The sequence below is a fragment of the Rhyacophila brunnea genome, unplaced genomic scaffold (assembly GCF_057557595.1).
Source record: "Rhyacophila brunnea isolate RB1 unplaced genomic scaffold, BYU_Rbru_1.0 scaffold_4, whole genome shotgun sequence".
Lineage (NCBI taxonomy): Eukaryota > Metazoa > Arthropoda > Insecta > Trichoptera > Rhyacophilidae > Rhyacophila > Rhyacophila brunnea.
In genome coordinates, this window is record NW_028233068.1 from 28,580,268 (window position 1) to 28,597,015 (window position 16,748).

At 32.2% G+C, this 16,748-nt stretch overlaps 1 protein-coding gene across 1 annotated transcript; it reads left to right on the top strand.

Annotated features, from left to right (window-relative positions):
• The first annotated feature begins 253 nt into the window (after window positions 1-253).
• Window positions 254-16,106, top strand: LOC147067214 (uncharacterized). The gene is made up of 9 exons (XM_085954924.1): window positions 254-717; window positions 1,311-1,379; window positions 1,655-1,761; window positions 4,217-4,311; window positions 4,797-5,071; window positions 10,374-11,415; window positions 11,683-11,920; window positions 14,478-14,650; window positions 15,660-16,106. The coding sequence occupies exons 1-9, from the start codon at window positions 600-602 to the stop codon at window positions 15,832-15,834; spliced, it is 2,292 nt and encodes a 763-aa protein (XP_085811050.1). The 5' UTR covers window positions 254-599; the 3' UTR covers window positions 15,835-16,106.
• The last annotated feature ends 642 nt before the right edge of the window (window positions 16,107-16,748 follow it).

The window sequence follows — 16,748 nt, forward strand, 5'->3', positions numbered from 1 at the left end:
ACAATAAATAATTGTATCAGCGGATTTATGTCTACATTATGAGAAATATATTCAATAAGATAAAACAATTTAAATTTTAATGTTTAATTTATTTTGGTACCACCCTATGCTATGTTTATTAGATTAAGTTAAAGCTGGATGAATCACCGCTCCAGTGTGATTTAATTCAAAAAAAATATTTATTAGCTGTTTTGTTTCAGAGCTGGAACTATTGTGAAACGAATGTGTCTTTAGTGATCTGTTTTTAATAGCTTACTATATTGTATCAGTGACACCGGTGACTATAGTGTCCTATAGTACCTATTATATGTTTTGAAGTGTGTATTCGGAATAATAATTTAAACGACGTAGTCCTAATAGTTAGTTCCTATACATTTGTACAATATAAATACTCGTTAGTAAACTCACCGAAACTAAACATGTATGCATTTTAATGATCATGCATTTATTATATTAAACTAACCACTATTATTATATAAGTGTGTACAGATTAGATTTTAATATGAAACACAGTACAATATTAATTATTTAGAGTGATATGTATCCAATAATTTTGTGTTAATAATGTCTTCATGAATCAAAACAATAAATGATCTGCAATGTATCTGGTGGCGATAGTAGTGTTTTTGTATATTCCATCAATTTTATGTTCAACAACTGTGATTTATAAAAATGTAGAAGAAGATTTAATATTACCCACGGAGAATATAATTTCGGGTAAGTACCTATGTCATTACATTACATTATTGTGCTATTATTTAATTAATTACCGTTATATGTAATATAAATAATATTACATAATTATACGTAATCAAAAAATACATACAATATAATTACTTATATATATATTTTTTTTAATATTTACATTGTATGGAAATTGACTACACAGCCACCACATTCCGGGCGCTGTGCAAGTGGCTTTGTATAATATACAATCACAATCTCTATATATATTATTATTATTGATCCCAATAAAAACTGGTTTAACTATATAACTTTAATAAAGGGAAGCATAGCATATGGCCTTTATTATTTTGAATACATTATAAGTAAATTATTATCACTGTTAATATTAAAATGAAGAATAAAAACATTACACATAGGTATCTTAACTTTCATAAATACACAGTTTGAATGTATTGTTGTTTATATTAGTAAACAGAGTGTAACAAGGCCCTAATATAGCTCACATTGAAGTATTTTTTACACATTATTTAAGACCATCGACGTGGAAGAAAACCTTCTTCCAGAGTTAAAATGTTTTCTCTGAGATATTATTTGTAATAATTGTTGATCATTATTTGTTACAGCAAATAAAGCAAGCGAAGAATCTTTAGATGATTTAAATTCGCTCAAAGCTTTGATGAAGTCTATAGACAGTAAGTAACTTTACTATTAAGTATTTCAATATGTTTAACAACCTATATATTGCATAACTTAGTTTTTTAGATATATTTTAAATAATTTTATATATTTCTTAGTACCTACCTACTAAAATATGACTAAGCGAATGACTAACTAAAGAGGGGCTGTGGGCAATGGTTCAGTTGAGCTGTAAAGCGCTCAGAAGAAGAAGATAATGTGACATATTTAAAAAAGGCTATTTGTATGGCGGCTTCGTTTGGTTGATAAGAAAATATGATTTTTCTTCTAGGTCAACTGGAAAAGTTCAATATTTTTTATCTGGGAAGATTGGACGAAAAGCTGACGTCACTCGCTTCCAATGTGGCCAGCTTAGACAGCAACGTTAGGAATATTCAAGTAGGTATCAATGTCATCAATAGGTCATGGCACGAAATAGTGAATTTCGATCGTAGTTCCATTTATTGCTTATAGTTCGCAGTAAATTATCATTTTCAATTCGCACCAATTAACGTGTTACCATTTTTTTTAAATATGATAGGTATAGCAATCGTTTTCTACAAATTTTTATTTTATTGTTTTAACTGTCAATTCAAATACATTTTTTAAAAATAAAAATAAACACAATATGTAGTACTAAATCCACATAGTTTAATAATAATCAGGACCGGTTTCGTCCGATTCAAAATGACATTCTCAAATGGTCAATACTGGGCCAGGGAGAATTTCCTTTTGAAGTTACCGAAAATAATCCTGATTATTATTAAACTAAGTGGAATCAGTACTACATAATAGTTTTTTATTTTAATTAGGTAATATAAACAGTTCACCGTATTGCATTCGAAGTATAGCCAATAGCACGATACATTTAAAATGTCGTGCCCCATCCTAACTATAGTAGGCCTTGAGTAGGTATGATTAATGCAAATAGCAGTGCCGTTTCGTAATAGATATGATGTTATACGTAGCTTTCTCGGGTACCTTTTCAAACAGTTTCAGACAAGCATAACACACTTACATAAATAAAGGTATTGATTTGGGCACTTGGGTTGAAAAAGATATTACCTAATAACTTACTTAATAGGGTAGTTAATCAGTAATCAATCACAATATTGTATTACGTAATGTACCTATATTATATAAATTAATGTATATGCGAGCGTACTGATAGGTAGACCGCTACGCCGTAGACAAGCTACGATGGCTACCTGTCATAATATTATGTGAAGTAACTGCATATTAATTATTAGATTCATATTTACGTTCTCATAGAATATTTTCCCTGTGGGAAATATGGGTCCTTGTTTAAACAATACTAACCTATATAGGTACATATTTGTCAAAAGATACCAAAAACATCGTGTCCGGAATCTTGTACGTATGTAGTTCGCCGTATCACACTTCACCGTAAAATGTTGTATCGGAAATATATGGCCGTATATTAAAAACCGTTCAACTTCTTTGTGTTTTGTACTGACATAAAATGCATGTCTAAATAAAACACGGTTCTTGTCGGCTTACACTTTAAAGGAAGCCTGCAACAATATACTGGATTATTTGTTAGGTTAGGTTAGGTTAGGTTTTCATTCTTGAATTCATGAATTTTGCCAAAATCAGCAATGAAAATTGAATTAATGTTCATATTTAATCTAATAAAATTGGAGACCGTATAGTAAACGGTCATCTCTTTCCGATAAGAAAGCTCACGGCGAACTGTGCCACGGTGAAATGTTTTACGTACAATTTACATGTAACCCAAAAACACAGCTTCTTAAAGAAATATTTGCACCGAGTGGGATTTGTTAACAATATTATACAATTGAGATTTATAATTAAGATTTTCGTGAATATTGGCGACCATATTATTTTGTATTTTATATTGACGTAGGTGCTTACACTTAGTTCTTATTTTTTCTATCGGAGTCTTTTTTTTGGAGTTTGCTGCAAATATTTTAATTTTTTTTTCAATATATATTTCAATGTATGTTTCTGTCATTTTCAACAAATAATGACACATTTTTCAATCTAGTTTATTATTTATTTGAATAAAAAAGGTCTAATTATTATTTATTTTTAATTTATTGAATAAATTCGTTAATATTGGCGACCATTATATCGTACTTTTGAATCAAAGTATTATAGTACCCACAACATAGCTTGTCACTTATCATTATCGCTTCCCTCAATGGATTGGTCGACATAATATTGTATGTACGTAAAATACGATAGGTAGGTATTATATTATTTGAAAGCACATATTACTTTATTATTATAGATACTCCCATCACGAATGAGAGATAGAACATTCGTTTCGGCAAGTGACATGCTATAAAAAATTTGACTATAATCCTAGACGGCTCGCAGGATCTCACCATAATTTAGTTTTAATGAACCTAATCGCACTTGCTAATATTTTTTTTACTAATTAAACCATTTTTATTCAATGAACACTACACAATATTTAAGTAGTAGGTAGCGTTCGTTATTAAATATACATAATTCGAAAAAAATATTTTGAAAAAATATCGGCACCGAACGGCATTCGAAATTGGATAACTCCCGGACGCATAATTATTTTCGGTGTGAGTAGGTATGATTCAGATGGCTTAATAATTGGTAAATGACATTGGCTGGAATCCGATGGACGCGCGTTCGAGTCCCGCTTGACACCGATATGTTTTCAAAATATGTTTTCTAATAGTAAGTTATGCTTCTAAGGTGTCTCGAATTCTGGATGTTACTTTTCTATTGTGCTGTAATATAATGACAAAATGAATATTACACTACTTTTATATAATTCGTTTTTTAAGTAAACATAAATTTATTAAATATTATTGTTAAATTTTCATTTCAGGAGAGGGCACATGTTTGGGACACTTTTCAGCTGCACGTAGCAGCATGGAATGAACAAATCAAATCACTGGACAGGAAAGTCGACATAATTAGCAGGTGTCATAACAATATTATAATTTATAATATTTACCTGGTGAATACTCCACCCACCAAAGGTGCCTAGAAGAAAATACGAAAAATAAACATGATCACAAAATAATATGTAATAATAAAATGGGATCCTCGAATTCACATTTTGTAACGTTTTTTAAAATTAGAAGTTTATCTTTGACTTTAAAAAAATATTTTCTCTTCTTTTTAATGTTTTTAAATACATATTTATTAATTAAAACACTTAAAATTACTCTAATTCTCAAAAAATGACCCAAATTGCAAGTATCGTATTTTTCCGTTGGATGCCTTTAGTGGGTCGAATATTCGCCTTAAGCGGTTCCTTATTTTTAATGTTTATGAAATTATTTAAAAACAAGGATTTACCATAACATTTAAATGATTATTTTAAATTTTAAATCATTTATGTATTCTGAAATTCTTGTTTGTGATAATAATGGAATCATTCCAATCGTTATTTAATGTTTCAGCGGTCAAGAGAAGATGTTTAACCTCGATGCAAAGCTGTCCTCCCTTCCTGCGATAGAGTTCACATCCCAAAGAATACTGAATGAAGTTTCAGGATTGCAAGTGAGGATGGAAGCTCTTGGGAAGTCTGTGTCAAGCACCAGCGGGGACAAGGCACTTTATGGTGAATTCGCAACAAGGGGCGTGCTTGCGGCACTCAAGTCAGTCGAGGCGAAAGTTGATTCGGGGAGGGTGGAAATAAGAAAACTTTCTGTAACCAGGAAACACAATAATAATGGTATCCATAATGAACAAATATATACCATATTTTAAATAACATGTCAATAACAATAACAATCACTCATTTAGAGTGACTGGCTTTATTTAGTTACTTATTGAAAATTGTGATGAAAACTATTTTTTTAACCTTGTTCGATTCTAAGTATATCAAAATATGTGGCTCTATCTATAGAGTGGAGTAGGAATTACAATACCGGTATCCCAGTATTTTTCGATACCGATATACCGGTTTTAAAAATCAAAGAATACCGATATATTCGGTATTGAAAGTGGATATAAAATGTATTAATTAATAGAAAAGGTTTAACAGGACTGTAATTTTTTTGTCGGTTTATGCGTGTCTGGTTTATTTCCGTTGCCCTTAAGACCTTAAGGTAAGGGTTTACATTTTTAAAATTGATTATTTTATCTATTCTAGCTATTTTTGACGGGTTAATGCTGACTAACTTCATATAGCTAGATCGTTGTAGTCGTCGCTACCATAGACGCCTGTGTTACTAGAATATCATAAGTCTCTATTAGTGATTTTGTGCAAATACTTTTGAATTTTATAAAATTAACATTGACCAGTTTAGTTTAAACGATTATTCCCACCATAATAATGCATCTAATTACGTTGCGCGCAGACGGCAAAGCGAAGTTTCGGATTCATCCGCCAAACGTCGTTTGCGTTTTGTTTCCGGGCCGATTGCGTTTCAAATGCGTCGATATTTCGACGATGCTGTCCAAGAGAAAACACAGTTTTCAAGGGGATTCATAAACGCCTTTTTTTTGAAACTGCATCCTGCTGCGAGAGTATTTATCTTTCATTACAGTGGCATACAAGGGTAAAAAAAATAAATATAAAAATATCAGTACCTTCCTACATAAATATTGTATTGTACCTACCAGTGGCGAAGAGTTGAGGTAGGCTGTTAAGATCCGCCATAAATATTGCACACTAAACTTTGTCAGTCATACATACTTGTTTTCATTGAAATAAGACAACATTTTACAGATGGTGTTGGTTAGTTTTTAAAATTCAATTAAACCCTGCGAAAACCAAGCCATAATATATAATAATAAAAAAATACGAAATCTAACATAAATTTGGATATTTTATAGATAGGATAATACAATTTATCTATTATAGTTTGGTTTAGGCATAGCTTGATGAATTAAAAAAATGAACTAACAATATGTGTAATACGTATTCTTAATCTAAAGTTAAAAAAATAAGTAAGAATGAAAAAATGTGCACAATTTTGTCATATCGCCTAAAATATACCAATACTATTATGGTTTGGTAAGACAGGGCTTAATTGATTTTTAAAATCCAATCAATACCATCTGTAAATTGTAGTCGTATTTCAATAAAAACATATACCTTTGACTGAAAAAGGTTAATGTGCACTATTTATGGCGGACCTTAACAGCTTACCTGCACCCTTCGCCACTGGTACCTACATTTATTTTCCCACTATTGCTTCTTTTGGAACTGGACTATTTTATATCGAAAGCGTTTTGAAAATTACCTATTATTGAGCCTTGTATGTATCATCATAAACTTTGTCTGATTAATACTATCAACCGAGGGTACTTGATGGAGTTTGAATTTAAATTCTAATTAATTTAAGTTTTGTACTATTCCACTTGAGTATTTTTTTGCGATCAGGCTTTTGCCTTTCAGCATTTTGCGCACTCGCCAATGGCAAATACACATTGACATCAAATTCTAGCTACAATAAAAAAAGATTTAACTTAATACACGAAGAAAGGGTAAAAACATTATTACCTAGATACCTACTAAGTAAATGATGGAGTGTAAAAACATAATATTTTGAATAATTTGAATATTTGCAGTGTTTCTAAAAAACCCCGTTGTAAATACGATTAATACATTCGGTAGGTAAGCGTATTAAAATGTCATTTCTCGTAAACAATAGTTTTCTCGTTGTGCAATATGTTGGGAGTTTAATAATATTAACTAATGAGAGATGTCACCAACTGTAACTACTCACTAAATAAAAAAAAACGAATAAACAATGTTAAGGTATAGTTCGTAATATGCAAATTTAAATAATTTTTGATGAATACCTATATACCTATACCGAAAATATTTATATAAGTACCTATAGATACGTATTGAAGTACCCACCTACCTATTCATATTATTATGAAATACATATTTAAAATAACACCATTCTTTTGTGAAGAACACAAGTAGGTGTGCATTTGGTTATATTCAATATTAAATAGGTATGTATCTTTAATATGTAGGTAGAGAATCTTTAAAATATTTTTATTAAATTTAATCTGTTTTTAAGCGTGAAGGCTCGCCATAACTATAAGGTAAACTAAACCATTATTATTTATTTTGTAGTAAGTATGTACTTCTTTAATTATTTTTTTTTATTAGTTGACACTTTTATCTTCTATAGATACACTAAAATGGAAACGGGTGCCAATAATAACATATTGAAGTGAGAATAATGACTACCTTCCTACTACTATCGATAGGTATGTGCCTGTGTACTTGTTTAGGTACATGTATATTTATATTAATTATTGTTTTCGTGTTATAATATATTATTTGCGATTAATTGATAACAAAATTTAGATAATTTATCTATTCACCCGCTACAGTAAAATCTATAAAATATTTTAATTAAATTATATCTGTTGCTCTACATTGCATAAACGCCACTGTAGCAATGGGGTAATTAATTATGTCATACAATACGTGCCATCAACATTCTACCTACCACATCCACTACCAACAAAGCCGTTTAAAGAAATCTGCCGGGACCGAACTTTTGAAAGCTGAAATTTATGGGGGCGCGTATTAAGAAATATTACTGATTAACCACATAATTATGTTCAGAAAGGACTAATAAATTTTATTTACCAATGACAAACTCATGACCGGATAAGTGGGTATTTTTCATTAAAAACTTGAGTATAATGTAAAGGTTTAAGCCTACGCAATCTGCACCTAGCACATTGTCATATATAATAATATGAAGAATGTTAAATCTCAGTCGGTTCCATGACAAAACAGGACAGTGACAAAACAGAACATGACAAAACAGAACACCTGGAGAAAACCTGGCTGTTCTGTTTTATCATGTTCTGTATTGTTATTGTTGTCGAAGTCAAGATGAATTGTTTGCAACCAGAAAGATTCACTTGAATGCTTAATGCTTATTTGGACCATGTCTGCATTTGCGTATAGCTAACAAAAATCCGCATGAAAGTCATTAAAAATAATTTCTACACTATGAAAATACCATCAAATTAAAAAACGCTTTCGATATAATATAACAGAATTCTATTCCAAATCAAGCAATAGTGGAAAAAATAAATATAGGTAAAATGGTAAAAAAGAAATACTTAATAATTATGTAGGTAATGTTTACATATTATATTTTTATATTTTATTTATCTTAGTTAGCCACTGGCGACAAAAAAAAGGTTTTTTTTAATTCTTCGGATAGTGCAATAAATAAACTCTTACATGCCATTCTTACTATCCATTTAATAGCTATAAGTTTGCCGAACACAATAAGACACATATTGTATGACATAATTTATTACTTTAGTCCGAAAAAATTAAAAAATCTTCCTTCTTTCTTAATTAGTGTCATCAAGAATTTCACAGTAGCGTTAATGCAATGGGGAAAACAGATATAATTTAATTAAAATATTTTATAGTTTTTTTTTGTATATAATTTGTTAGAACAATGTAATATATTATTATACCTATTGTATCTTTTATTAAATAAACATTTAAAACATATTATTCATAAACATTTGAAATATCTCCCCTTAAAATCTGTTCATATAGCTACATATTAAAAAGATAGCTATTGTAATGAGACTATATCAGGTAATTTCGTGTTAGTGTACCTACTAATATTTCAATCTATTTTTTATGAAAGGTGTTTTGAATTCATAACTACCAACTTTTTTTGAATATGTAATTGAATATGGTACTGTAGCGGCTAAATAGATAAATTATCTAAATTTTATTGTCAATTAATCGCAACTAATATAATATTATAACAAAAAAACAATAATTAATATAAATATACTTGTACCTATACAAGTACACAGGCACATACCTATCAATAGTAGTAGGTAGGTATTCATTATTCTCACTTCAATATATTATTATTAGTACCCGTTTCCATTTTAGTGTATCTATAGAAGATAACAGTGTCAACTAATAAAAAAATTAATTAAATAAATACATACTACAAAATAAATAATAATAGTTTAGTTTACCGTATAGATATGGCGAGCCTTTCTTCTCGTGAAATACTTCTTCTCATAGTTGTGCTGTCACAACTTTTTATTATATTTTGTAAAACTGCTTACCTACCGAATGTATTAATAGTATTTACAACAGGTTTTTAGAAACACTGCAAATATTCAAATTATTCAAAATATTATGTTTTTATACTTAATATCCTTTACTTAGTAGGTATCTAGGTAATAAGGTTTTTAGCCTTTCTTCGTGTATTAACTTATAATCTTTTTTTATTGTATTAATAAATACTAATAGTACAAAACTTAAATCAATTAGAATTTAAATTCAAACTCCATCAAGTACCCTTGGTCAATAGTGGTCAACGGTGGCCGCGCGGCTTAAGCGTTGGACTATAACGCCGTGGGTCCCAGGTTCGAATCCTGGGTCTGGCAAGTACACATATTGTTTTTCAAATTGTGTGTGAGTCAGGGTATGGACCTAATAGGTTGAGCAAGTGGCTGACATCCATTTCTCGTAAAAAACAAAAATCTGTTAATACAAACCTCTACTCTGTGGAGGCCCATATGATCCTATTAGGATCGGACATGGTCGAATAATAATATAATAGGCTCAACAATAGGTAATTTTCAAAACGCTTTCGATATAAAACAGTCCAGCTCCAAAAGAAGCAATAGTGGGAAAATAAATGTAGGTATAATGCAATATTATGTACTGATTTTATATTGATTTATTTACCCTTGTACGCCACTGTAATGAAAGATAAATACTCTCGCAGCAGGGTGCAGTTTCAAAAAAAGGCGTTTATGAATCCCCTTGAAAACTGTGTTTTCTCTTGGACAGCATCGTCGAAATATCGACGCATTTGAAACGCAATCGGCCCGGAAACAAAACGCAAACGACGTTTGGCGAATGAATCCGAAACTTCGCTTTGCCGTCTGCGCGCAGTCGCTTTGCCGTGTGCGCGCAGCCTTACTGACGTATTACGATGTCGGTGATGGTAGGTAGGTATATTTAATGTTTATACATTACTTGTTCATTAATTTTACAGAACGGGTACATCGAAACAGCTTTGGCAATGAAACGGTAATATCACATAACAGAAAACTTATTGTCAGGTGTTCGACCCCGCCGGTGATCGAAGAACTAGTCAAAGATATGTCATCAAAGGTGGATTTGATGTACGACAAAATTGCAGCTGACAATAGTAGCGATGAAGAGGAACAACCTCAAGATGACGTAAGCGAAGAAATCGACCAAGATTACTCAGTGGAAATGTACCAATCGGACGACTCCAATTCCAGAACCCACGAAAAAAATATTAGGCTAAGCAAAGCTGAAGCGAAAGCAGTCAAGAAACTACGAAGGCAATTCAAGCGATCGTCCAAAGAGAAATTTGATAAAATTTTGGAACAAAACTGCGCTAAAATTACGGAGACCCTAAATAATTTCACTATTAACAAAGAAAATAATGAAAATAAATTATACAATCTCATTCTAGATTTAAGCGATTCGACCAAAAAAGTATTTGAAAATATTGAAACAGTCAAAATGATCTTAAACGATGGCTCATTTATCAAAGGTGATAAAACTGATTTATCATGTTACAATAATCAAATCGATAATATTCGGAATGATTTTAAAAACGTTTTTCACACGTGTTTTGAAGGACGGAAATATAAAGTATTCGAAAAAGACAATGTCCAACCAAAAAATTCAGACCATGATGATACAAACGATTCTGTTTTAAAAACAACCACTGATTTTAGTATTACCAACGATGAAGCAATATCTGAAGACAAAATTCAAGTAATAACAACAAAGGGTGTGGTCGTAACATCGCCTAGTATCTTTGTTGGCACAACTCGACCGACAGTAACACCTAATATAAAAGAGGGTGTTACTTCAACCACAGAAAAAGAGGATGACTTCTCTGACGATAGAATTATTAACGAAAGATGTTTGTCAAGGTGGAATTTATATGAAAACAGCGAAGCCTTCTTCGAAGATGTGCAAGACTTTGCATGTTATATTTTATTGAGTGGCTTTGGCCCCACGTATGAATTGAATCTATGCAATAGAAGAGGATCTGAGTGAGTAAAACTTTAATATGTTATTATTATAATATACTTCGTCATTGTGAATGTATAATAATTTAAAATATACCTACAGTTCAAAACCTGTAGTAGCAAATTTAGTTATAGCAAAAATAATACTATTGCTCTAGTGGTTAAATGTAAAACATATGATTGACATGTGTATGTTCTTAAAGACTATTTTCCGATAGATGTGTTTGAAAATATTAAAAATAATCGGTTTAGCTTAGGAAATAGTGAAATTAATTCACACATTTTTTTCAGACGTTACTGCACCGCCGACGGATTCATTACTATACAAAGTCGCAAAGATGGTTCAGTAAATTTTACCAAAGACTGGAATGACTATACGTTCGGTTTTGGAGATTTGGCATCGGGAAACTTCTGGCTGGGGAACGAAGTCATCCATATTTTAACTATGAAATACAATATGACTACGTTAAGAGTCGATCTGGAAGATTTTGATCGCAATCAAGTTTGGGCACAATTCGAAACATTTGAGGTTAGTATTTTATTAATTCAATTGATAGAGTAACTGCTTAAATATCTACATACGTTGGCAAGAATCAGCTTTAATGTAGAGTCATTTGTACTAAAATGAAATAAAAGGAAAACCCGTATGGGTACCTATTCCAGTTGTTATCAAAGACCGAAATCTAGAAACAGTGGTCAAGTATGTTTATATATAGGATCGCAGGGGGGCAAGGGGCCCTGGCACCCCCCAAACATAAAAATTATCAGAATGATTTCAAACATTGCAATTGAAAGCCAATAAGCTATACCTTTGGACTTAGACAAATAAAAGCACGGCAAAAAAATGATTTGTAATTCTCCAGCACCCATTTTAGAAAAAATTCTTAGATTTTAATTTCTAACACAAAAATTTCGAAACACTAATGTCGGGTTTTTTTAGAAACCCAATCCCTAATGGAACTGTCAAAAATTCTCGGTGTCCATCCGAATTCCGAAGTGGTGTAGGTAATGACTGGGGAGGGCTGACAGGGCTCTAGCCTTGGGGCCCGGGCTGGGGGGGCCCGGCGTGTCGGGTTGACCAGATAAGTGAGATAAACACACATCATAAATTAGCTTTAATAGTAAAAAAAAGTCACCTGCGGCGCTATTATACTTCATGGCCATGAACAATTTAAATTATATAATTGTGCAATATATTTTCTGATTATTATGTGTCGATACTCGACAGCTCCATTATTAAAGTAGATTTATTAAAAACCGCTAATAATTCACTGTATAAGTACCCTTAATTTGAACTAAAACACAATTTGAAAAACGTTATTGTAGTGTTTTACACTGCGGCGGTAGGTAGGGGGCCAGCCAAATATCCTAGCCTGAGGGCCCGTTTCATGATGTGGGGGCCATGGTGTAGGTACACCGAGTGCAATAGACAAAAGACCGATAAACGAGAAATTAGGCTGTGTTGTGTTGAGTAGGTTTGTGTATAAGTTAAATGGAATAATACTTTTTTTTGTGCATTTTCAATTAATATTTTGGAACCTCAATATTAAAAAACCAAAAATCGACGATAAACATTCGGCGAAAAGAACGACTACACCCACTACAGTCGGTGGTGGTGTAAATCAAAAGAACATTTTTTCAGTGGAATTCGGCATAATTAATATTGTAGCTCTCTAGACCAAGCGGGTAGCATGGCCGATATTATTTGAGTAATGTTTTAGCATACTAGTCGCACATGTACAGCATGGTCGCTGTTAGTCACTTCCAATCTGCCAGTCGCTGATGATACGCTCAACGGTTACCGCCAGTATGCCTCAAATTTAGTAAAAACTAGGAGAAACTGTACAAATTAAATATGCAACCGTGTATTGTGAAAATATGTAAATATGTAAATATGAAGAAGATAAAGAGCCTATGGGACTAATTTACTTTCTCCTCCTTGGGCCCCCCGCAATATTAAATCCCGAGTGCGCCACTGTAGGATCGATCATTAATAGAAAAAGTGAATGCGTAGCAGAAATAAGAAAACGTAAACAGATTGTGAAAAATGCGATGACACGTCGTCTTACCATTATATGGAAGGATCGGGGTTTTTTTATTGCCACGAAAATGATACTTGCAAACATTTTAGTGTTCTCGATATATTTGTACGGCGTTGACTCATGTACCATTAGGGCAAAGGAACGGAAGGCATTTGATGTCTTCGAAATTAATGTAGTGTTATTACCGAGTGAATAAGCTTACTGGGCGAAGCCTTCACTCTGCCCTGAGAGAAGCAGACGACCGATAGGGCTGAAGTCTATAGAGACAGGAGGTGACTGAATTTCAAGGTGCTCACGATCCTCGGGAATGAGAGATCGACCAAGAAGAATATACCGCGAATACTGAAATAACTATAAAATAAAGTTCGATAGCTGCCTAGTTATAAATAATGTGCCATTGTTGAACAATCTACACCGACTATATTTCATATTAAGTTCCAAATATCCACAGTATTTTTCGATAGTCATAATATGATTGATTTATTACAATAAAACAAAATTTCAAACACATTTTTATCATTATAGCGCCTGTACACATGCATGGATTTACTTGCACCAATAGTGTGTATTTTAAACTAGTGCTGACTATCTCGCCAATCTCATCCTTCAAGAGTAAACGAGACGCGATGTAGTCATTTTATGATACTATTTGACAGGTAGTGAAAATCGGTTAACCTCAAAATGACTTTCTGCGTGGTGTAGTTAGTTTTTTTACCGGCAGGTTCGCCACTATCGTTATACTGCGTAGACGCAGATATCGAACTCTCACGTAAAAATTCAGAAGCTTCCGAATTTATCTTATTCATGCATGCAATCTTGCAACTTGCATGATAATACATGTTTACACGCGCATTTTCTTGTTATGGACGCTATAATACGTACTGTCAGCAGTAAATCCATGCACTTGTAAACGGGGTATTATATCAATAATGCGTAAAAGTTTGCAAATATTTACCACTTTCAATGTCAACATGGCTTTGCCCCCGTTATTCTTATTATATCGTACCATGTTTGATGATAAGAATTAATTTATTGTCGTTTTAGGTGAGTTCAAGAGAAACTGCATACGCACTGAAAGTGGCGGACTACAGCGGAAATGCTTCCGACTCATTTTCATATCACAGTGGTTCAAGGTTCAGCACTTTCGACCGGACCAACGACAGGGCGCCAGCTTGTTGTCCGTGCACTCAATACGGTGGAGGGTGGTGGTTTGACAGGTTAGCTGTTTTCAATATATATAATACACTATTCTATAAAGAAAATTGCTCCACCGTATCTACGGGATATCGGGGACCGCAATAATTTAGAGGACAATAATACCTACAATGCTACGCTCTGTGGTTTATACGAAAACTACAACGCGGTGTCATCCATAAATATGATGTCACAAAAATATCGATAATTTAGACGTCTTTTACTTCCCTGAAAATAGTAAAATCAGTACTTACATAACATAATGTTTTCGCACAATATTTAAGAAAAAAATAGTTCATATTATTTTTTGGGTTCTATAACCTCACATTTTCTACAACCCTCTTTCTCTGCCGTCATAAATCATTACACTATTATATCAGCGCATTTATTTTATACACAAGGCGGCTATTATAGGCGGATATCGATGGTGGTTTATTATATTTATGTATTTAGGTATTATAATTGTTACAATACTGTCTATCTCGCTCTAAAAGTTCACACAGCCAAGAGAGGGGCTGTTAAAACATAGCACTTTTCGACAGTTTAGATGCTTAACTTATTGTAACAATTAACCGCCTCAATACATAAATATGAGAAACTATCTTCGATAGCAGCCTATGGCCGCCTTGTGTATAGAATAGATGCACTGACCCTCACGAAGACGTGACGTCATGGATGTGACTTTTTGTGAATTTTTTAAAAGCATACTCCTGAAATTTTACTAAGCAATTTTATTATTAATTATTGTTGTACCATCATTGCACCTGGGGCCGTCAAAAATAATCAATACTTTCTTGAAGATACTCGATTTTGCGATTTTTTAGAAATAAATGTCATGCGGACATAAGCATAATTTGTTACCCATACTACTTTTTCTTTTAACGTGGCGCTCCTAATTGCGTCTGTTTAGAAGCGATTCATTTATAAAACTCTCAGTATACGCATTATGTGCCAGTATTACGACGGAACATATTATTTTTTTTATCTGAATGTTAATACGAAACATTCAAAATAAACTTATTTATATTACAGTTGTTTCGAATCAAATTTGAACGGCGTATACTCCGACACTCCGACGAGTGCGCTGCTGTACCGAGGAATAATATGGGAGCACTGGAGGGAGGAGAATTCTTTGGCTGCAACCAAAATGGCGATCAAATATTTCCCCGAACAAGACACGGGAGAGCCGCAAGTTGAAGACCCCTAGCAAATATTGTGTACCTATCCATGATATTATATACTCCATTAAAGCATTGTTTTATCAATGGAAACTGCATCTAAATAATAAAAGCGCCATCTTAAAAAGTTTGCCAAGGCCGGTATTAGACTACCAAAGATATTTGACAAATATATTTTATTTCATGTTTTATAGTTAGTTATAGTATATATTTTATAAAATATTATGTATATCATAAAAGATCTTTTATAAAAGGTAATAGCACGACATGATAATCTATGGTACATATAAAGTGCTTTGCATTGTTGTCAGATATATACATATACTTTTTTTTTAATTCAACAGATTGACAAAAATGTATCAAAATTAATAATAAAAGAAATATTAAAAATATATCAATAGCCTTTAAAGCATGCTATCGTTATATTCTGATATTTAATCCAATACTTACGCAATACTTATCCCCAATTTAAATTTCGATAAACGTAGGTGCAACATAAGCCAATGTTGGGAGAGTTTGTTTCAAAGTGGAAAAAGTTAATAAATTAACCAACAAAATTATCGATTATAAAAACGAAAAATGTTAAATGCTATAAATATGCGAGAAATAATCGCCACTCAGATTATAAAAATATAAATAAAGGCGAAGCCTACATAATAATATTACGTTTATTAGTTGTCCATTTTTAAAACCTAACATACTTATATATAATATTTTACCCAGACCCTCTCGTGTTTTATAAAATAATGCTCTTAAAATAAATGCTGCAAAATATTTGATGGAACATCTTTGTCAAAGATATTTTATTTTGTAGTCAAATATCGACCCGGTTCTGGTTGAAACTAAGATTTAGCAATAGGTATGTATAATAATTATTAAACAGATTGAATGTGATTCGAAATGATTTGAAAGAATATTGCATATATGCATTGATGTGTTAGTC